A 22,884-nucleotide genomic window follows, 5' to 3' on the forward strand; every position below is an offset into this window, starting at 1 on the left:
CAGATGTTCGTTGGCTAGAGGGAATGTCCGACCTGTTGGTTGTGTAGCAGCTGATTTCGCCGTATGAGGTGAAAATTTAGTGGCTTGTTTCACAGCTGGAGGAGGAGGAGATGGGGATGCTTCCCAGAAACTGGGCAATTTTACAACCGCAGTGCTGAATCTGAGGATGCAAGTCTGCACAGCCACATCCTTCGTGTAGCAAGATGTAGCAACAATGGTGCTGTAAGTGCTGCAGGGTTTTTGACCAGCCAACAACTTACGGGTAACAGGGTAGGGCACTTTTGCCTTCACCCTGATCTCCTGGATGGCCTGTTCATCAAGATACACACAACATTCTCGAGAGGAGCCTGTTTGGTCGCCAATGCAATTGATACAGCAGGGAGAAGGAGTCACACAATCTGCCTCATGAGTGTCCATAGCACAGGTTAAATATCTGGCCGGGTGTAAACAGAACATTTGATAGTGGTGAATGTACGGTCAGACTGTGATGACTTCACGGCCTGGTTTGATCTTAGATGGAAACACTACTCTATCAAATGTGAGAAGAGAGTTTGTGTGACCACTAAGGATGTATCTACCATTTTCATCACCCAGTGGTCTGCAATGATGCCCTGATCAGAAGTCTGGACTTTTGCCTTGATCAGACCATCAAGAAGCCCAGTGTAAATAACACCATGTGAAGAATTCAGTATTCGATGGGCCTCTAGACTAACAGGATAGCTGTGGAGGAGCAAAGCTGAAAGCAGTTGTTGTGGATAATAATCACAAGTAATCTCCAAAAGCAAAGTGTCATTGAGTAAACAAGAGCAGGATTTCACAGGGCCAGCAACTGCATCAGTACCTTTCAGAATAACAAATGGATTAACAGTAGCAAAGGATCGATCACCTTCATTCAGTACCTGAAACCATGAAGAACCGAGATGCAGCCATGAAGGTCTTTGAATTGTTAGCTTCATTCCATTTACATTTAGTAGGCTTAAGACTGAGATGATGATGTTTGGCTCATTGTGAGAAAATCCCCCAAGACTTTCAGAGCCTCCAACAGCACGCTCCTTCCAACTGGGGGACCCCGCCTCAGATGGGGATGCACCTGCCTTGGGTGACTATTCACACCTCAGGTCACACTTTCCAAACACCTGAAAGAGGGACCAATTGGCAATTTCGGGAGGTAAGCTCGGCAATCACCCCTCCCTGGACATGGCCTGTACTGGGGGGTATGTGTGAATCCTCACTGGAGACCCAGGTCTGTTACGCGTCGGACACGTGGGCTCGCCTTCAGGAGCGCATAGGGAGGAAGAAGAAAAAAAAGAGGAACCTCAAATGCCAAAGAGGAGGAGGGAAATGAAGAAAAAAGAAAAAAAGAAAAAGAACATAAAAACAGTGGAGGAACTGTCCTGATGTCAGGTTACTGAAAATTTCCAAAAATATCCCAGACATATTCCGGAAGAGAGGGGAAAAAGAGTAACAGGAGGATAGACATGCAGTATGGAAGGGAGAAGTGCTACAAAGGTTAGGGCCCCACAGTACCCAAGCACGAACTCACGAAAATGTGGTGAGCCCCTGAGGGGTGCGATTTGATCTGTCAGTGCACTTCATTCAGACGGCAAAGGTACGAAATATACAGAGAAACTGAGAAACTAGGTAAACTCATAGTGTGTGTGTGTGTGTGTGTGGGGGGGGGGGGGGGGGCACTTGCATGTCAAACAGGCACGAGGAACAGTGAAGTTACACAGTATGCTAATGAACTGTTCTCCGACAGTAAGTGACCCTTACATTATCGTAAGTACTCATAGTAGAAATATTTGTATTAGCGTAGAAAAAAACCTCTGAGAGTTGGAAAGATGGTGTTGGGGAACTAAATGTAGAGTAGTTTATATGTACCCATATACAGTAAATGTTAGAGCTATAGTAGTAGAAACAAAATAAGATAAATAGTAAAATACCATGACAGGTGCTGTAAACTCAGTTAAATTTTTAGGGAAAAAAATGTCATAGATTCACATAAATGTGATAGTCCATTGCTGTTGTCAAGAAAGTGGATTACAACAAATAAATAAAATAATTAGTTCAGAGTGATATTAGATAATGAAGTGGTGTCCATTAGCATATGGTTTATTGAGAGATTAGAGTGTGTGTGTGTGTGTGTGTGTGTGTGTGTGTGTGTGTGTGAGTGCGCGCGCGCGCGCACAGATATGGTGGTGTACATTCGGGGGAAGAGGGTAATGCCTGTCTGTAAAGCTCCCCAACATACTCGGCAAAGGACTGCTTGTCACTGCAGATGTACTGTCCTCTTTGACAGAAGTAGTGTATTACCTGATTTCTTAACGGAGGGCCCCTCGCCGTTGGCATGAAGTATACATACGTGTGCAACTGCAGCAGCATTTTGTGCTGCAGCAGCCACACGACTACCTTCACCAGCTGTGACTGCTGCTGCGGGTGGTGTAAGGGGTTCTTCTTCTGCCCCAAGGGAGTCGGCAGTGAGAAGTCGCTCATCACCTGGAGGAGACAGTTTGGCGAGTGCTAATTATTATGACCAAATTGTGTTATGATTTAAGAAAATGTTCAGTATTAAAGTAGTAACAACTAATTGTACGTGGGCATGCTGCAAAGTAACGTCACTTAATTTATGTGAAAACTCTTAAAGATTTTTAAATAAAACAAACTTTATTAACATTCTATATCTGCGTGATTCCTGGAATTTTCCTGGTGTAAAGAGTGTTCTGTGATGTTTCACTACTGCAGCCGGATAACATCGACTTCTTGCCACTGTATTTCAGCTGACAATCAATGAGCCATCATCAGGTAAGTGTTTTGTACTGACGGTTGCTAGTTCACACAGTTAACTGTGTACCAAAAAGTGGTGTAGAGATGCACGCACAAAGGTAGTAGCTATGTGAGCAACCTATGTCAAATTTCAGGACCTCTTCCATTACAGCTCTACCTATGGGGCACAGGCACTTGTATAATGCTGATACTACACGCATGCTCTCTCAGGGTGTATACATAAACAAGAAAAAATGCTTCCTCGTCAAAAATACACTTTCCCCTTGGTGAAAGCACACTATACCCTGGGTGGACACACATTTTTCTTTGTTAAGTGACAATATACTTTCCCTTGGAGCTATAAAACATATCAATCCTTAGAATGGTAAAGGTTTTATACAACAGGTGTAGAAGTTCCCATATTTTTAGGAAATGAGATCCAGCAAAAAAATAAAGTATTTTGGTGAACTGCAGCAATTATATATGTCTTACAAGAACAATTATAAATTCACTGTTGTGCACTGAACATTTTATGGGATACCTGGCTGAATAACATGTTCCGTGAAGCACTTTGACTTTCCCATAGAAAAGCCAGTTGTGTGTGAAATCACTCAAGAACTCATCTCACACTTTTTTTAAGGATAATTATACTTTTCATCATCAGTGTTGCATAATTTGTAGTTTATGAAAGCAGTAAAATAAACATTAAAACTAACCTTGAAGCCTAGTCTTTTTTAGTTATTACACTTCAGGATGTACCACAAACAAAAATTTTAAATTATGGCACAAATGGCTGCTCTTCTGGACCCAAAGTTTTACTAAGTGGCTGGTCCCCAAACTTTTTGCACAAGTCAAATGCTCTTTCATTTAAGAAATACATGGCACGTTCTCACATGCAATATAATTCAGCTCATGTAAAAGGAAATTTACTTTGAAACTAATACTTTACAAACCACCATTCACATTATTTTCCTGCATCCTGTGAGACATGTAAACAGTTGTGACATCACACTTACTGAAAGTAGTTTGTTGTTACGACATATTGCATAATCTTTATCCTATAGCCTTTGACACATTTTGCCGTCGGCAGACACTTATGCGGTCACTGTGTTTTGTTGTTGTAAATGGCAAATTTTCTTTGAAACTTAAAGTTTTATTTTGGAATTATTCTCTAGTTTATGTATTATTGCTGCCATATTATTCTGCTACATTGAAATTCTTTGTTAGAGTGGCAGGTCTTATCAGTCAAAATTACAAAAATTTAACTGAAATCTAAACCAATGAAAAATTCCTGAATTTTTCTTGAATGAAATAATTCCAGGGTTTTTTCCCGGATTTCGCAATTCTTGTGGGGCACATACACCCCTGTCTCTTTCAGAGTGGGGACTCATAGAGCTAAAATTCACCGTTGAATATAATTTTGAGCAAATTAACAGTGTTGCAACGGGTAGTCCTCTCTCCCCTCTGGTATCAAATTTTTCATGGTAGACTTTCAGGAAACAGCACTTGATTTGGCAGAACTTAAATCAAAAGTCTTCTGGCAATATGTAGGCGATATCTCTGTAGTGTGGTCCCACAGTGAAGAAGAACTGTCATGCTTTCTGCAGCACCTGAATTCAATCCATGAGAATATCAAATTTAAGATTGAAGCAGATAAGGGCAGCTCCCAGATGTTTCTGGATGCTTGGTCAGTTGGAAAGTGGATAGATCATTGTGCCATTCTGTTTATCGTAAGAACACACATACAAACTTGTAATTGCAGGTATCTAGTTGCCACCACACATCACAGGCTATGAGAATCCTTTGAACATTGGTGCACTGGGCAAACCTTGCGTCTGGTGGAGACAGCTTTGCAAAGGATCTGGAACACCTACAATATGTGTTCAAAGATAATGGGTATTCTCGTCGGATCAGCACAGCTTTAGAATCTTAAGGAAACATCCTGTAAAATAATCTTCCACCCACTTACAAAGTCATGTGCTCCACTTGATTTGGTGAAGGACAATCTGGGATTATGGAGGGTTGGAATCTACAGAATACTTTGCCAGTGTGGCAAACCCTCTATTGATCACAAAACACACACTGTGTGTGAAAGGTGCACTGAGCATAATTGACACATGTGCCTTTCTCAGCCCAGTAAGTCAGCCATACCTGAGAATTAAATCTCCACATGACATTCCAAGGATTATACAGCTACAGAAATCTTTGCTTTGACTAGATCCTTCTGGGCTTCAATAATTAAGGAGTCGATGGAAGTACGTTTGGCATAAGACCTGATGAATCATGATGGTGGTTTTCAATTGGATAAGACATGGGACCCAGTGATTTCTTTAATATATTCAGAAAGGAAACATTTTATGACTAATGACATGTCTGATGATTGTTAATTTTATTAATCTGACATCTGAATTTCAGCTCTATGAGGCTGCAATCTGACAGAGAGCGTGCATTTAGTATCACTAATATGCATGGGCCTGCACGCCAGAGATGGAGCAATATTGGAAGAAGGAGGGAAACTCGATGCAGGTCACTCATGTAGCAGTTGCCTTGTGCATGTCTCCGGACCAATTTCTGCTATAAAGAGTGCAATGTGAACTTGTAATGTCCAGTGCAAACCACTCACCTAAGGATGGCTAAATGGTTGTCAGCCGAAATACTGTGGCAATAAGTTGACATCATCCAGGTGCACTTCATGGAATATTCTACATCTTTATTCTTCTTGTCTATAAATTTATTTAACAAAGTCACCCTGGCAATGAACACGTTTCCCCAGACAAGAGACCAGTTAGTTGATACAGTCACTATAGAATGTCCGACTTTGTTGACAGAGCCACTACCTCTGTTCTGCTTGCATGGCTTCACCACCATCAAAATGAAGCTTTCAAAAGTGTACTTTAAGTTTTAGGAACAGATGAAAATCAGAGAGGTCCAAGTGGGGACTGTACAGAGGATGATCGATGATAGTGAACCTCACGCAGCAGATAGAGGCGATGCTGAGTCGCAGACAGGCACAACAAAAAGACAATCACAAATAAAGCTTTCGGCCAGTAAGACCTAAGTCAAAAATACACACACACACACACACACACACACACACACACACACACACACACTTACAACCGCGTGTGCGCGCGCAAACGCAACTCGCACACGACTGCCAGTCTCAGGCAACTGAATCCACACTCAAGAGGCTTCAGTTGCCTGAGATTGCAGTTGTGTTTGCGAGTTGCATTTGCAAACACGTGTGTGTGTGTGTGTGTGTGTGTGTGTGTGTGTGTGTGTGTGTGTGTGTGTGTGTCGTCGTGGTCTATTTCTGACGAAGGTCTTATTGGCCAAAAGCTTTCTTTGCAACGGTATTTTTGTTGTGTCTAGCTGTGACTAAGAATCGCCGCTATATGGTGAGTAGCAACTTTCCTTTTCATAATATTGTTACATTCCATCCTGGATTTTCCATCGTTAGATTGTTGTACATATCGCAGTGCTCGTGTGGTATGGCATTGTCATGCTGAAGAAGATGGTGCTCCGTGTGTGGAAGAACTCTTTGAATTCATGTTTTAAGTTTTTTGAGGGTCTGACGGTGTATTGATAAGCATTAGGCATGAAGGTAACACACAAAACATCCTAAATGCAATATTTAACATTTTTAATGCTATATTAACAAAGCTTTTTACAAAATCTAAGAAAAATTATTAACAGTAGAATGATAAAGATAGCTAATGTCCAGCTAATGGGGAAAAAAAATAGGTTTAGAAAGTTATGATCTTGCAATGATAATGTCGCTACTGCACACCAGTTGATTGAAAAGTTAAATGAATACAACCTAGAAATTCAAATTGCATTCGTAGATTATGAAAAGGTTTTCAAGAGGGTGAACAGGAAAGGAGTGTCTTTCTTTTAGTGTTCAACCCTGAGGTTGGTTTGCATCAGAGCGCCATTCCTCTCTTCTGTCTGCCTTCCTCTTTATTTCCACACGTCTTCCATCCAACGTCATTCATGATGTGTTGCATGTATGATACCCTTGGTCGCCCCCCGAGCGTATCCAAGACATTTAACATAAGTAATAAAAACATTGTATCGATGCACAGGAATTATAATAAATATAAAGCCAAAACACTAGGTCCACCTTACCCAACACAGACAAGCCGGCCTTCTTTGAAGTCCTTGAACCACCCAAACACTATTGCACAACGTAGTGCATCTTCACTGTACACTTGATGCAAAAATAGTTCGAATGGCTCTAAGCACTATGGGACTAAACATCCGAGGTCATCAGTCCCCTAGACTTGGAACTACGTAAACCTAACTAACCTAAAGACAACATACACATCATCAATGCCCGAGATAAGATTTGAACCTGCGACCATAGCAGCCGCGTAGTTCCGGACTGAAGTGCCTAGACTCGCTTGGCCACAGCGGCCAGCATGCTCGCCGCAGCTTTTTGTAAGTTTCAGTGGTTGCACGGTTTAAACAAACACAGAATTTTATTGCGCCATACTGCTCCTTTCACATCACCTCCACTGTTAGCTATGTGAAATGAAAAGAGCATCTGCAAACTAGTGTTACTGTCAAACTACTGATATGAGTGTGCTGGTGCCTATGGAAATGAGAAACGACAACCTGTCTTTTTCAAATACTCATGGTACAGATAGGAAACTAACATGGAAGCTACAGGAAAAAATCAGTTTGTTGCTCAGCCCTCATCTTAGACCTGAAAAACGCGGCTACAAAACGGCTGAAATATCAGTCTTTGAAATTTATGGTACGGTCTTACGGCACCAAACTGCTGAGGTCATCGGTCCCTAAGCTTACACACTACTTAATCTAACTTAAATTAACTTACGCTAAGGACAACACACACACACACACACACACACACACACACACACACACACACACACACACACACACACACACGCCTGAGGGAGGACTTGAACCTTTGACAGGGGAAGTTGCATGGACCGTGACAAGGCGCCTCAGTCCGCGCGGCTACCCCGTGTGGTGAAATATCAATCTATTTCAGTATTTTAAGTAATTTATAAGTTGATGTGGCAATTCATCCAGAAGGATTTTAATGAAATCTTAAACCATTATTAGATGGTTCCGTACTGAAGTGGTCTTCAAGGAATATATTACAAGAGTATTACTAACCATTGGCTAATGTGTTCATATTAGCGATATATAAATTTTCCATGCTTGTAATAAAAATTTTGTTGAAACTTGTGGGATGAGGCAGGAAACAAAATATGCTAACCTGCAGCAGATTGAGCCCTGGGAAGCTTTCTGAGAACCTCTCAACCAGAGGACTGTTGATACCAGTTGGAGCATCAGGTGAAACCACATACACATTGTTCTCACACAGTGGGAAGATCACAGTTGCCTTTGCCCAGTACACCAAATGTCCTGTTAGCTGGAACACCTGTAAAAAATTTACAGAACTAATTTAACATACATTTACAACTGCAGTTTGCATTCACGTGTGTTATCTGTGCAAAACCTAACTGCACTCTGACACATCAGGAAAGACACACCGGACTGACGTGACAAAACTTTAAGTACTAGAAGTCTCGATCATAAATATTCAGGCTTCTTGTGAATTGTCTTTGTGCACCCACATAGCATTACCCATAACACATCTTTTACTAGCCAACTGCAATAACTGGAATTTCATTCTTCTCCCCTTCAAACAACATCTTAAATTTCTCCAGAACATAGTTTACAGCACTTTACAAAGTGCTCTATGCACTGTTTCTATACCATAATGAAACACATTCTTTGAAAGACAAGTGGAGATAACTTCCTTTCATTTCCTTTATGAAACTGGACTTCATTACTTTTTTGAGCCAATATCATTGTTCTTGTTGACACGCAAATGTAGTTTTGTACAAGGTAGGATTATGTTTGTAAATAAGAAAAAGAACTGGGTGAGGAAAGTGGGAGCAGGGGGAAGAAAGCAATAATAGACTGGCCAACTATCAAGACGTCCAAAAAATTTGAGGGAGCAAATCTGGAACACTAAAGGCACACAGCACGTAGCTGACACACTTTACAAAGCCTTTGTTCAGCTATCTTCATCCACCTGTAGCTGCCGATTTTGGCAACAGATTGTGACACAGCCACCACAGAGAATGGAGAGTACGTAAGACAATTAGCCCAGTTTCATATCAATAACATCCCTGTACTTTTCTGCTGTTTCAGTCAATTCAGCAGCTCTATTGACTTATTCTGTACAGCCAAATCTTTTCAGAAACAAAAATATATATTTTTTAATCACAAAAAATGGTGAAATAAGAAGTGATTGACTTCTATCCTGACTGTGTGACTACATAAATGAAAAAATAATGGGAAACGTGTCATTGCTGTACTGACAAAAATAAATCACCCTCTTGAGTTACATAACTGAAACAGATGTTCTTGTTCAAGTATCATTAAATTATTTTCTGAATTTTATAGGATTTACGGCTGTTGCCAATTTCCAGAGAACAATTAAAATGCTACTTCTCTTATGGAAAGGCAAAAGTATTTCATTGGAAGCTGGGGATGTTGAAAGAACTACCAGAACATTAGCCTGATTCATCTAATTTCATTCATTAGTGTAATGTGAAAGGTCTTAAATTACACAGAAGACATTATTTACATAAAAATGTGAAAAAAGAGTAACAGCAGGAAGTAGGCCTTGACACTCTCCTATGTTGTAAAATAATTATGCAACTAGTGATAGGTTTAACAGCCTCACAACACAATTACTTCCATGATAAACTTATTAACTATTCAAAAACTAACAAAAATGTAATTCATTAGTATAAAATTAGTAATAAAAATGATCACCACTATACATGTCTTGAAACTCCATCTCCACAGGTGGTAGGAAAAAAAAATTAATAATAATAATGTACAATTTATTGTCCTGTCAACAACACTGTCATCGACCATGTTTATGTGAGAGACAATTTCCAGAAGACGACGCCTTAATTTCGACGTGTTTTTCACTCTCCTATATACAGGTTATGGCTCAGTTGGTTTTGCTAGACCAGTCAAATATCGGTTTTCCGATCATCATTATTTTTTTTAAAAATATAAATGGCCTCTGGAGATCAGCTGTTCTGGTTTCAGATTTAGTCAGCACGATAATTGTTTCTCTTCAGTTAAGAGTCACTCTGTACAGAGTAGCCAAAAATGTTTAAAAAGAATATGTACCTGACAATACAAGCACGTTCCAAAAACGGTTGTGCATTTACATGGGAACAAAAATCTATTGTGGAAAAGGAAATCTGCCAGCTAAAATAGCATTACAAGAACCAATATTGGAGTGTTTGCATGACCAACCAGAAGTAGCATTGGGAAACTGGTTTATGAAATACAGTTTCGGGAGCCCTATGTTAATGTAATGTCAACATATGACGAGGCTCAACTGGAAAAGGAAATCGGCCATGTCCTTTCCAAAATGTCCTTTCTAAAGGTCCCACCCCAACATTTACCTTTAGCAGTTTAAGGAAACTATGGAAAATCTAAGTCTGGACAGTCAGGCAGGGATTTGAAGTGTTGGCTTTTAGACTGAGTCCAGTGTCGTACTACAGCACCGCCTTGTTTGGTAATTATGAAGTTGCAAAAGACTTTCATTGCCTTCTTGGTAAATAAAATATGCTGGCACATAAATTACTTTTAAAAACAAAGTGAAATAAATTCTGTTGGACAATTTATTCTCCTCCATACAGGAGTTAATAATAGGTGGGAGAGTTGGGCTCAAACGGGCACATTAGTTGAAGTCTCATCCAAATAAAAAATCAAATTATTTTGAATTAACTGCCATTCCAGATCATCACATCATTATGGATTAATGTATGTCTGGTCCAGGTAACACACAAACTACTGACTTACATCAACTACTGCACCTGCATACCTACAAAGTTACTGTCATTTTCAGTTTATTTTTCCATTGTTCCACTTTTGAATAGCACGTGGGAAAAATTAACATCTCAAATCTTTCCATATGAGATCTGATTTCTCTTATTTTGTTATGATGGAAAATTCAGGATGGGATAACAACAGTATTATGAAAAGGACATATTGGTCATTTCTCCTCCTATGGGAGGGAGTGAACAAATTAATTTTGCATTTGGAGGAGAAAGTTAGTGATTGAAATTTTATGAAACGATCTCACCACAATGAAAAACAGCTTTGTTTTAGTGATTGCTGTCCCCACTCACATATCATATGCATGATAATCTCTCCTGTATTTAAAACAAGGTGGCCTTCTCTAAACTTTTCAGATGTCCTCCATCAACCTTATCAGATAAGGATCCCGTAAAATGGAACACTGTTCCAGAAGCAGACAGACAAGCACAGTGTAGGCATCTCTTTAGTAGATTCACAGCAGCTTCTAAGTTTTCTGCCAGTATGCTTTCATTCACTTAACGTCCCGTCGACAACGAGGTCATTAGAGACGTCACTTAACGTCCCGTCGACAACGAGGTCATTAGAGACGTCACTTAACGTCCCGTCGACAACGAGGTCATTAGAGACGGAGTGCAAACTCGGGTGAGGGAAGGATGGAGAAGGAAATCGGCCATGCCCTTTCAAAGGAACCATCCCAGCATTTGCCTGAAGCGATTTAGGGAAATCGCGGAAAACCTAAATCAGGATGGCCGGAGGCGGGATTGAACTGTCGTCCTCCCAAATGCGAGTCCAGTGTGCTAACCACTGCGCCACCTCGCTCGGTGGTAATGTACAAGGGTCACTACATAGTAGTGTATGGGTAACTTGAGAATTTGAGCCTAATGGGAGGTGTTCTAAGGTAACCTGTGCAGTTGCAATGACTGCTGTGTCTGGATGGCGTAGTGGTCAGCGCATCTGCCCCATAACCAGGAAGTCTGGATTCAAATCCTGGTCCAGTACAAATTTTCAAATTTCTCATGTGGTTTAAATCAATGCCCACTGGTAGCTAATGTTTTTAATTCCTTTGCTTCTTGATTCATAGTGGCTGCAGGATCACAATGGTGTCTATTCTTTCGGACAGATGTAAAAGAATGCACACCACATACACTGAATATTTCGAGTCCTTTGGTCTCCAGTGATTCACATTGGAAGAACACATGTGGTACAGTTTCCTCCCGCGTACCAAGAGTCTGCTCTTAGAGGCTTCTTCCCCTACACCCCCATCTCGTGCAGGTGTTTCTTGAAGTTCCCGTCACCAGACATTAGACCTACCACGAGTTTAATCAGTCTCCTGTTCAAGCTGATGGCAGCAAAACTTCTCTTAAAACATGGTTTTGATATAACTAGCATGGCAGGTTTCTGATTTTGTATTTTAGTCCAATATTCTACGTTCTGCCTACTGACCTAACTACATATGCAGTGGTATTGGTTCCTTCACAATGTTGGAAAAAGTGCTTCCATTGTATGTGGAAAATCCTTTACTCACCAATAAAAAGGACTTAACAAGTAGGTAAAGCAATACCGAGCCTCTACTGTCCAACCACTCCCAACCCTGCAATCCCTTCCCTCATGGAAGGAATATACAATATCTGACTGACAGATACAGTTTACAGTAGAACCACATCAATCCTTCTCCTACAGGAAATGGAGGGGGCACATCAATCCTTCTCCTACAGGAAATGGAGGGGGGGGGGGGGGGGGGGGGGGGGCATGGCCAGAATGCAAAAAAAGGTCAGATTATCAGGGTAACACTTTTATTGACCCTTAACATCACAACACGGTACGGTAAAACTTTAATTTTCAACTGTAAATACTATCCGAAACATTGTTCCATTTTAAAACAGTAACAAAACAAAAAGAAAATGTTGGCACACTTAAATATCTTGCACGAAAGGTTAATACAGCAATGCCTGTACTGTAAATATGTCTGTATTGTATGGTAAGATTCCATTACTGTGAGTAATACTTTAAGAACTGTACACAGCTAATTATCATACTGCATTCAGAGACAACTGACTCATACTGCAAGAGTTCTTGTAGGCAGCATTTTGCAGTTTAAGTTGGACTCACAAATGTTAAACACTTGATTATGGAACACCTTAATCTCTAACTTAGTTCTCAAATTCTGGAACAAATTCTCTGGGCAGCTGTTTCATCAGCAGACAGCTTCTCGCTGGAATCATTACATTTAAAATGTCACTTTTTTTTTTCCACCGCTATAGTCAGGTTTCACTCACTGTAAACTTTTCATTTTCATTGTCTCCATATAATTTTTCATATGAACTCAGTGCCTTTTCTTTTATGATTGGTCCAGATGACAGGCTTCTTTAAAAACCCTACTTATTTTCAGTTCTTTCTTATCATCATCATTGTGTGGTTTTCAAGAGTTTTCCAAATTTTTCTCCAGACTTTAACAGTTGTTACATTGCAGTTTTTTGAAGAGACTTGCCTTTGTCTAACCTTACAAGTATTTTCAGATTCTCCGCAGAAGACAGTGTCAGATGTTTACATTTAGTTGATGCCATAATTTAGTTTTACAGACATTAATATGTAAGAATACTGTCACTTTCCTATAAAATGTGTGTGCACAATAACACAAGTTACTTCACAATAAAACTGATAGAACTGTGGTACCTATCATCGGTCAACCGCCTACCGATCCGTACCGCAGATGATAAGTCACTGATATGTTGAAACAAACACCAGAAATAGGATGTTTGGACAGATTCGGACCAGCCAAGGTCAGATTAGCAAGGTTCTACTGCATTTGTATTTTTAAGTGTTTCTATTAGCTAAGGCACAGAATTCTACATCTTGAAAGTAAGTGCTGGTCAGCCATTTTGTCTTCTAATAATTTTAGTCTCATTTTCCTTTTAATAAAACTAGAAAATACATTTATGACAAAACAATTTACAAAATCACAGCTAAATTTTTTTACAGCAATAAAGGGGCACACACTTATAGCTGTCAGAGAAGAGCAACTAAAGCAAGTGTAATAAGTATACAGATTTAAACATACAATCAAATCCATATGCGATACAGTGTGAGTTGGATAAGACATAAAACCCAACTTCTTTCACAAATAATTCAGGATACTGAAACGAGGGTCTTTGACAAATGGTAGCGTGCAGAGAAGCACCTACTTTTGTTGTCAGGGTGAGCATTAAGTCTTTCCACAATTACAAAAATTTATTTCTAAGGAACTACGACATATGCAGATAAGTTATTTGTTACAAATGGTAGTTTAACTCATACAGTTTTTATGGAAGACTTCTACATGTGCTCAGGCATCTCAGTTACAGGAATTTCCAACCATGCGTAGTCTTTCAACAAAGTGGTACCCTACCACACTTTGAGTTATTTGGTTGCCACTTCTTAGACGAAACCTTTCTGGAGGGGTGGATCAGTGGAGATGGTCCGATATGGCCACCACATTCACCAGACAATAATCCTTCATTCACCAGACAATAATCCTTCTCGATTTTTTTGTGGACTTATGTTAAGGATAAAGTGTTTAGTTCACCAGTTCCTGATGTCCGAGCTCTTACAGCATGAACACAAGTTGCTGTACAGGCAATGATGGAAGAGATGACGGCAAAGACGTGGAGAGAAATTGAGTGTTGCCTAAAAGTACTACGAGCAACAAACAGAGCGCACATACAAATGTATCCATAACAAACTTTGCGAGTTAAGGTAGCTTTTGCAAGAAACCACATAGCTGTATCTAGCACAGTACCTTGGAAATAAATTTTTGTAGTCGGGGAAATATTTTACACTTGTCCTGTATGTTTAATCCTCTGAATTCTTGAAGTAATTGAGATAGGGAAGAAAGGTTTTTTGTCCCTTTTTTGGGGTTCTGTACCACTGGTAATAATGGAACCCTTACAGGATCACCTTGTTGTCTGTCTATCAGTCTGTTTGTCCATCCAATTGTTAAAAATCTGTATCCTCAGGAATGGGTAAACGTATCACGTTGGAATTTATGTGACACACTGAAGTCTATGGTTCTTTGGTAGTGCTACAAATTGAAGCTTCAAACTCACTGGAATCAAAAAACACTGTCATTTATGTAACATATTGTAATACATGCAAACTCAATCATCAAAACCTATGGGATACTTCCTTTTGGCCTAGAATCAAGGTATTTTGCGAGAAACAATGTTTGAACAGTGCAGATATTGTTAGTTTATAATTACATCACACAATACATTTTTTTTGTCATATGCTATACAACTTCAAACTTAAAATAAAAGCATACTCTAAACTCTTGGAATTCTCGTGAATGATATCTTACTACTGTCCCAATGACGTGCTATTTTAATGGCATTTAGATACTCTTTAAAGACAAGTACAGTGATGCAACAACTGTTCATGAAGGCATAGTGTGCAAGATATATGAGACAGGAGAAATATCCTCAAGACTGCAGGAACAATGTAATAATTACATTCCCAAACAAAGCAGGTGTTGACAGGTGTGAATATTACCCAACTACCAGTTTAATAAGCCACAATTGCAAAATACAAACACATTTTCTTACAGAAGAATTGAAAAACTGGTAGAAGCTGACCTCGGGGGCAAGCTGTGAAGGAAACCAAGGAGAAATTTGGACAAGGAATTAATGTTCAGAGAGAAGAAATAAAAGCGTTGCAAATTTCCCAGTTACACTGTAATTCTGTCAATGACAGAATGATGTAACAACTGTTCATGAAGGCATAGTGTGAAAGATATATAAGACAGGAGAAATATCCTCAAGATTGCAGGAACAGTGATCAGTAGGCTTTGCAGAGTAGTGAAATGGAATGAAGAGTGTCTTGAAAGTAGGCTATAAGATGAGTATCAATAAAAGTAAAACAAGGGCAGTGGAATGTTGTCAAATCAAATAATAGGAAATGAACCACTAAAAGTAGTTTATGACTTTACTACCTGGGCTGAAAAATAACTTACAGTTGCTGACAGAGAGCAGATAAACATCTATACTGCTTACTCTGCAATTCACACAAGTGCCTTGCAGAGGGTTCTTCAAAACCTTCACACTATTTCTCTACATCCCATGGCAAAAATGATCATCTACATCTTTATGTACAAGCTCTGATTTCTCTTATTTTATCATGATGATCATTTCTCCCTATGTAGGTTTGTGACAAAAAATATTTTCACATCCAGAGGAGGACGTTGAGTCAAATTTCACAAAAAAAAAGTCCCATGACAACGAAAAATGCTTTTTGTTTTAATGATTGCCACCCAAGTTTGCATATCATATTTGTGACACTCTTACCGTTATTTCATAATAAAACAGAATGAGCTGCCCTTCTTTGGATTTTTTCGACATTCTCCGTCAATCCTATCCCATACCACACAGCAGTATTCTTACCAGAGGACAAACAAGTCTAATGAAAGCAGTCTCTTTAATGGACCTGCTGCATCTTCTAAGTGTTCTGTCAATAAAACATAGTCACTGGTTTGCCTTCAACACAACATTGTCTGCACGGTTGTTTGAATGTAAGTTGTTTGTAATTGTAATTCTTAGGTATTTAGTTGAATCAACAAACTTTAATTTTGTGTGGTTTATTGTGTAACTGAAATTTAACAGATTTCTTTTTGTGTTCATGTAAATGACCTCACACTTTTCCTTATTCAGAGACAATGGCACTTTTTGCACCATACTGATATAGTGTCCAAGTCATTCTGCAATTGGCTTTCATCTTGGCTAAAGCATGAAAATTGTTTCTGAAGAAAAGGACTCTGGTTACTTCTAATATAAATTTAAGTTTTAGGAAGTATTCTTTTTTTAAGTTATTTATCTGGTGTGCAGCCTTGTAAAGAAGTGAAACACGGATGAAAAGGTGATCAGATAATAGAAGAATACTTCTTTAAAGTCAGTGCCATCAGTAGACTGTTGTTTATTTGCAGTGTTATGTTTACACTTGCACAGTCATGATTTCGGCTTCCACGAGCCATTATCAAGTGTTTTTAGTGTTATAAATTGCCTGAGACGGCACACTGACATATTAAAACTGTGTAAGTGTAAATGTAACACTGTAAATAACCAACGGTCTAATGGCAGTTCTGACTTTAAAGAAATGTATTATGACTGTGGCCCCTCATTATGAAAAAATTAATAAGAGAATAGAAGCACCTGAAATGTCATGCTACAGAAGAATGCTAAAATTAGATGGGCAAACTAACTGCCTAGTGAAGAGATACAAGACCGAAACACTGAGAAAAGAAATTTGGGGCACAACTTTACTAAAACAAGGTATCAATTGATAGGACACAGCCTGATGCATGAAGAAACCATGAGTTTGGTAATGGAAGGAAGTGTGGGGGGGAAGAATTATAATGGGAAACCCCCGTATGAACTCATTAAGCAAGTTAATGCATGTAGGTTGCCGAAGTTATATCAAGATAAAGAGGCTTGTTGAGATAGGTTAGTATAAAACCAGTCTTCCTTAGACCAGAACAACAACAACAACAACAACAATTGGCATTAAACTTTTTGTAAAGATATCCACAAAAGCTGCTAAAATTGAAAGACAAGGTGAAAGGAATCAGCTATTGCAGTGTAGTACCACCAAATGGGGTTCTTGTGCCTGGTCCCGTTACTGTTTCAAGCCTTTCAATGGTTTGGTTGTTTCACCAAATGCTGTTCACTTAAACATGAGCATATACTAGACCCTGCACCTGACGTTTATGCACACTCGAATTGCTCGGTGCACATAGTTCCACCAAAATCAGTCAGATGTAAGTACAGTCGCTTTGGATTGAGGGGGCAACCGCACTCTACTTCCATGATTCTCGTTCCAGTGCCGCACGCTCAAATTGCCTGGCTGTCTGCTATCGTTACCTGAGCACCATTCAGATGCCCACTGTAGCATCATGGTGCGTGAACTTGGGATGAAGGAGTGTGTGAAAGAAAAACTCGATTTGAAATAATATATCCCGAGTACGCAGGACAGTGGTTGTATCAATGTTTCGGAGATATTTTCGTTAGTGACTGATGTCAGCTATATCTACTGTACCAAGTGTTGTGTTCTCCTGTCTTACAGATCCACCACCACATATCTGAAAGCATCTCTCTGCAGAACACGACAAGGTGTATGTAGGTATTGGAGGCAACACAACTACCTAACCTTTGTACACATCGTTGTTTACCAACCTAAGTTCACCACAGGATCAACATAGCTCAACTTAAACCAACACTTTTTCGACTTTTTTTCACACCAGAACTCCAGTTGCTTTCTAGTTCACCTTTTTCTCTCCCCATATATTTTTATTTTCACTTTAGCCTCATGTTACACTTTCCACCTTCCAATACCATGTTACCCTCACAACATCCCCACAACGACCCCATTAAGTACCATTTACATTCCCTCCACAAACATGCCTTCACCCTAACCAGATTACGCTCCCATATTTTATTTACTCAGGCTTGTCTGACATTTAGCATCACCCCCAAAGGCCTCACACTTAGTTACCAACTATGGCTGTAACCCTTCTTTCCATCAGTCCCTATACCAGTTCCAAACCGAACAATCCATAGCCCTCACCCGCCTAATCCTTCACTTACGCATAAACTCAGCCAATGAACACACCCATCAACTCCTATCCCTAATCAAAGTCCTCAATCTTTCCTCTCCCACATCCACACCAGCTGTTCAGAGCATCCTCCTACAAGCCAACCACAAATTAGAACAGCATGCCACCCTCCACCTCAAAAAACTATCCAATCTCATGGCTTCCCACCTCCGGAAAGGCAACTCACTCACCCTCCACAAACTTTTCAACAAATCTCAACCTCCTCTCATTGCACAAGACCCAGTCCCTCCCATATACTCAACTTCCCACTTCCAGCTCCGCTCCCCCCAAAACCTCAAAATTCTAGTCAACACAATCTGGAACCACAACACCCCAATTCAGTAGTTAACCTTTCCTCCAAACTTCTCTCCCAATCCGAAACCTCTGTCCTATCCAAAGGCCTCACCTTCTGCCCTACTCCCAGATTCAACCAAACAGCCCTCGTCAAAGATTTACTGTCCTACACTCATAGTCTCTGCTGGAAATATCACTTGGCCACAAAGAAAAATAATCCTAATCCTACTCCTAATGATCTAACTCCCCAAGACACTATCCAAATTGAACCCTGCCAGGAACAGTTCCGTCCTCCATCACAGCGGGACCCACCTCTTCTTCCTCAAAATCACCCCCTCCAAACCTTCCAGGAATTTCTCAGTTCCAGCCTTACCTCTCAGTCTTTCTTGAAAAACCTTAATCCTACTCCCAACATCACCACAGTTGAAGCCCAGGCTATCCGTGATCTTAAGGCTTACCGATCCATCGTCATTATTCCAGCTAACAAGGGTTCCACGACCGTGGTACTTGATCGTCGGGAGTATGTGGCTGAGGGACTGTGTCAGTTTTCAGACAACACTACATACAAAGTTTGCCAAGGTAATCCCATTCCTGATGTCCAGGCAGAGGTTCAAGGAATCCTCAGAACCTTAGGCCCTCTACAAAACCATTCACCTGACTCCATCAACCTCCTGACCGCACCGACACCCCGCACCCCTACCTTCTACCTACTTCCTAAAATTCAGAAACCCAAACATCCCGACCGCCCCATTGTAGCGGGTTACCAAGCCCCCACAGAAAGTATCTCTGCCTACGTAGATCAACACCTTCAACCCATTACATGCAGCCTCCCATCCTTCATCAAAGACACCAACCACTTTCTCGAACGCCTAGAATCCTTACCCAATCTGTTACCCCCGGAAACCATCCTTGTAACCATTGATGCCACTTCCTTATACACAAATATCCCACACGTCCAGGGCCTCGCTGCGATGGAGCACTTCCTTTCACCTGCCACCCTGCCTAAAACTTCTTTATTCATTACCTAAGCCAGCTACATCCTAACCCACAACTTCTTCACTTTTGAAGGCCAGACATACCAACAATTAAAGGGAACAGCCATGGGTACCAGGATGGCCCCCTCGTATGCCAACCTATTTATGGGTCGCTTAGAGAAAGCCTTCTTAGTTACCCAGGCCTGCCAACCCAAAGTTTGGTACAGATTTTTGATGACATCTTGATGATCTGGACTCACAGTGAAGAACAACTCCAGAATTTCCTCTCCAACCTCAACTCCTTTGGTTCCATCAGATTCACCTGGTCCTACTCCAAATACCATGCCACTTTCCTCAACGTTGACCTCCATCTGTCCAATGGCCAGCTTCACACATCCGGCCACATCAAACCCACCAACAAGCAACAGTACCTCCATTATGACAGCTGCCACCCATTCCATATCAAACGGTCCCTTCCCTACAGCCTAGGCCTTCGTGGCAAACGAATCTGCTCCAGTCCTGAATCCCTGGACGATTACACCAACAACCAGAAAACAGCTTTAGCATCCCTCAACTACCCTCCCGACCTGGTACAGAAGCAAATAACCAGAGCCACTTCCTCATCCCCACAAACCCAGGACCTCCCACAGAAGAACACCAAAAGTGCCCCACTTGTGACAGGATACTTTCCTGGACTGGATCAGACTCTGAATGTGGCTCTCCAGCAGGGATCTCCGCTAATTTCAAGTTGCCGCCACTCGTACCTCACCTGTCATTCATCATCATCTTTGCCTCCACACTTCCACCTCGACTGACATTTCTGCCCAAACTCTTTGCCTGTAAATACGTCTGCTTTTGTGTGTGTGTGTGTGTGTGTGTGTGTGTGTGTGTGTGTGTGTGTGTGTGTGTGTGTGTGTGTGCGCGCGCACCTATCCTTTTTCCCCCCTAAGGTAAGTCTTTCCGCTCCCGGGATTGGAATGACTCCTTACCCTCTCCCTTAAAACCCACATCCTTTCATCTTTCCTTTTCCTTCCCTCTTTCCTGACGAAGCAGCCGCCGGTTGCGAAGGCTCGAAATTTTGTGTGTGTGTGTGTGTGTGTGTGTGTGTGTGTGTGTGTGTGTGTGTGTTTTTATTGTGCCTGTCTACCAGCGCTTTCCCGCTTGAAATTAGCGGAGGTTGAGGCCTGGTGACTAACGAGAAGAGAGAATATATTGAAGAGCAAGTTCCCACCTCCAGAGTTCTGATAGTTTGGTGTCAGTGGGAAGTATCCAGATAGCCCGGACGGTGTAACACTGTGCCAAGATGTGCTGGCCATGCAGGAAGGTATGGTTAGCCACAGGGTGATACTCATTACCAACAAACACTGTCTGCCTGTGTACGTTCATGCGAATGGACAGTTTGTTGCTGGTCATTCCCACATAGAAGGCTTCACAGTTTAGGCAGGTAAGTTGGTAAATCACGTGGGTGCTTTCACACGTGGCTCTGCCTTTGATCGTGTACACCTTCTGGGTTACAGGACTGGAGTAGGTGGTAGTGGGAGGGTGCATAGGACAGGTTTTACACTGGGGGCGGTTACAACGGTAGGAGCCAGAGGGTAGGGAAGGTGGTTTGGGGATTTCATAGGGACGAACCTTCGTAAGGTTAGGTGGATGGCGGAAAGACACTCTTGGTGGAGTGGGGAGGATTTCATGAAGGATGGATCTCATTTCGGGGCAGGATTTTAGGAAGTTGTATTCCTGATGGAGAGCCACATTCAGAGTCTGATCCAGTCCCAGGAAGTATCCTGTCACAAGTGGGGCACTTTTGGGGATCTTCTGTGAGAGGTTCTGAGTTTGAGGGGATGAGGAAGTGGCTCTGGTTATTTGCTTCTGTACCAGGTCGGGAGGGTAGTTGCGGGATGCGAAAGCTGATTTCAAGTTGTTGGTGTAATGGTCCAGGGATTCAGGACTGGAGCAGATTCGTTTGTCACGAAGGCCTTGGCTGTAGGGAAGGGACCGTTTGATATGAAATGAGTGGCAGCTGTCATAATGGAGATACTGTTGCTTGTTGGTGGGTTTGATGTGGCCGAATGTGTGAAGCTGGCCATTGGACAGATGGAGGTCAACGTCAAGGAAAGTGGCATGGGATTTGGAATAGGACCAGGTGAATCTGATGGAACCAAAGGAGTTGAGGTTGGAGAGGAAATTCAGGAGTTGTTCTTCACTGTGAGTCCAGATCATGAAGATGTCCACTGTACATCTCTTGAAAGAATATAGACAGTCATTTTTATCTCGCTCATTTGTGAGTTGAACAGGGAAGGGAATGACTAACACTGATACAGTGTACTGTCCGGCATGCATCATATGGTGGCTACAGAGATTCTATACAGGTACAGTAACAAGAGTTAACAAGATTAAACAGACAACAAAAGTATATACCACTGTGTGTACTATGATTTGTTGAAAATCTCATTTTGATATCATAAGCCATTTGTGAAAGTTACTTAGCGACTTATTTACATGTTCCACAGATCATTTGAACAATTATTTTACTGAAATCACGTGAAATGGGTCAGCTTATAGGACTTGTATACATATTATTGATTCATGTTAACATCCATGAATGCGTTTTTTTACATTTAAAAACTAGGGATTTTTTGTAAGCAGGCTAACAGTTTTTAAATAAAAATTTGGGCATGGAATGGAAGATTGTCGAGGAGAAATGATTTTAGGTTAGATTTAAAACTTGCTTCACTACCTGTCAGACATCTTATGTCATTGAGCAAATGGTCAAGTATTATTTGTTTCTGCTTTCTCAGCCACTAACAGCTTTAATAATGGATACATAGAGGTCATTTTTCCATTATTATTGTGATGTGTACATCTACTATTCTTCTCAAATTGTGATGGATTATTTATGACAAATTTCATCAGGACATCCATGTATTGTGATGGCAAAGTTAAACTTCCTAACTCCTTACACAACACTCTTCTGTGAACACCACATGTTCCTACTGCTCACTTTTGTTCAGTCAATACTTTCTTCCTTGAGTTGTCCCAGAAAGATATTACTGAGTGGAAATACGCAAACTACAAGGATTATTCAAAAAGTAAGGTCTAAATCGCACTGGCTAGTTGAATGTCACACGGACATGGAAATGCACATGCGCACCCACTCCCAACGTGCCTTGCTCATCAAACGATGTCATTTGCATTGGTACTGTTGCAATGTGCTGTCAACACTGTTCATTCAAAATGTTTAAAACAATTGCTCTGTCCACCAAGTGTGAAATAAGGTCACTGACTAGTATTTTGACAGCAAGGAATGTAGCAACAGTGGCAATTCATCAACAGATAAGTGAGGTC

The 22,884-nt window shown here is 40.9% G+C and overlaps 1 protein-coding gene across 2 annotated transcripts in view; it reads right to left on the reverse strand.

The window, feature by feature from the left end:
- LOC126291746 (GATOR complex protein NPRL3) overlaps positions 1 to 22,884 on the reverse strand; it is an 84,524-nt gene that overhangs the window by 27,327 nt on the left and 34,313 nt on the right. For both annotated transcript variants that reach the window (XM_049985423.1, XM_049985424.1), the window contains exons 4-5: positions 8,015 to 8,179; positions 2,314 to 2,496 (exon numbers count right to left, since the gene is read on the reverse strand). In XM_049985423.1, coding sequence (XP_049841380.1) covers positions 2,314 to 2,496; positions 8,015 to 8,179 — 348 coding nt within the window. The remainder of the gene's footprint in view (positions 1 to 2,313; positions 2,497 to 8,014; positions 8,180 to 22,884) is intronic.

The sequence above is a fragment of the Schistocerca gregaria genome, chromosome 9 (genome assembly GCF_023897955.1).
Source record: "Schistocerca gregaria isolate iqSchGreg1 chromosome 9, iqSchGreg1.2, whole genome shotgun sequence".
In the NCBI taxonomy this organism is placed as follows: domain Eukaryota; kingdom Metazoa; phylum Arthropoda; class Insecta; order Orthoptera; family Acrididae; genus Schistocerca; species Schistocerca gregaria.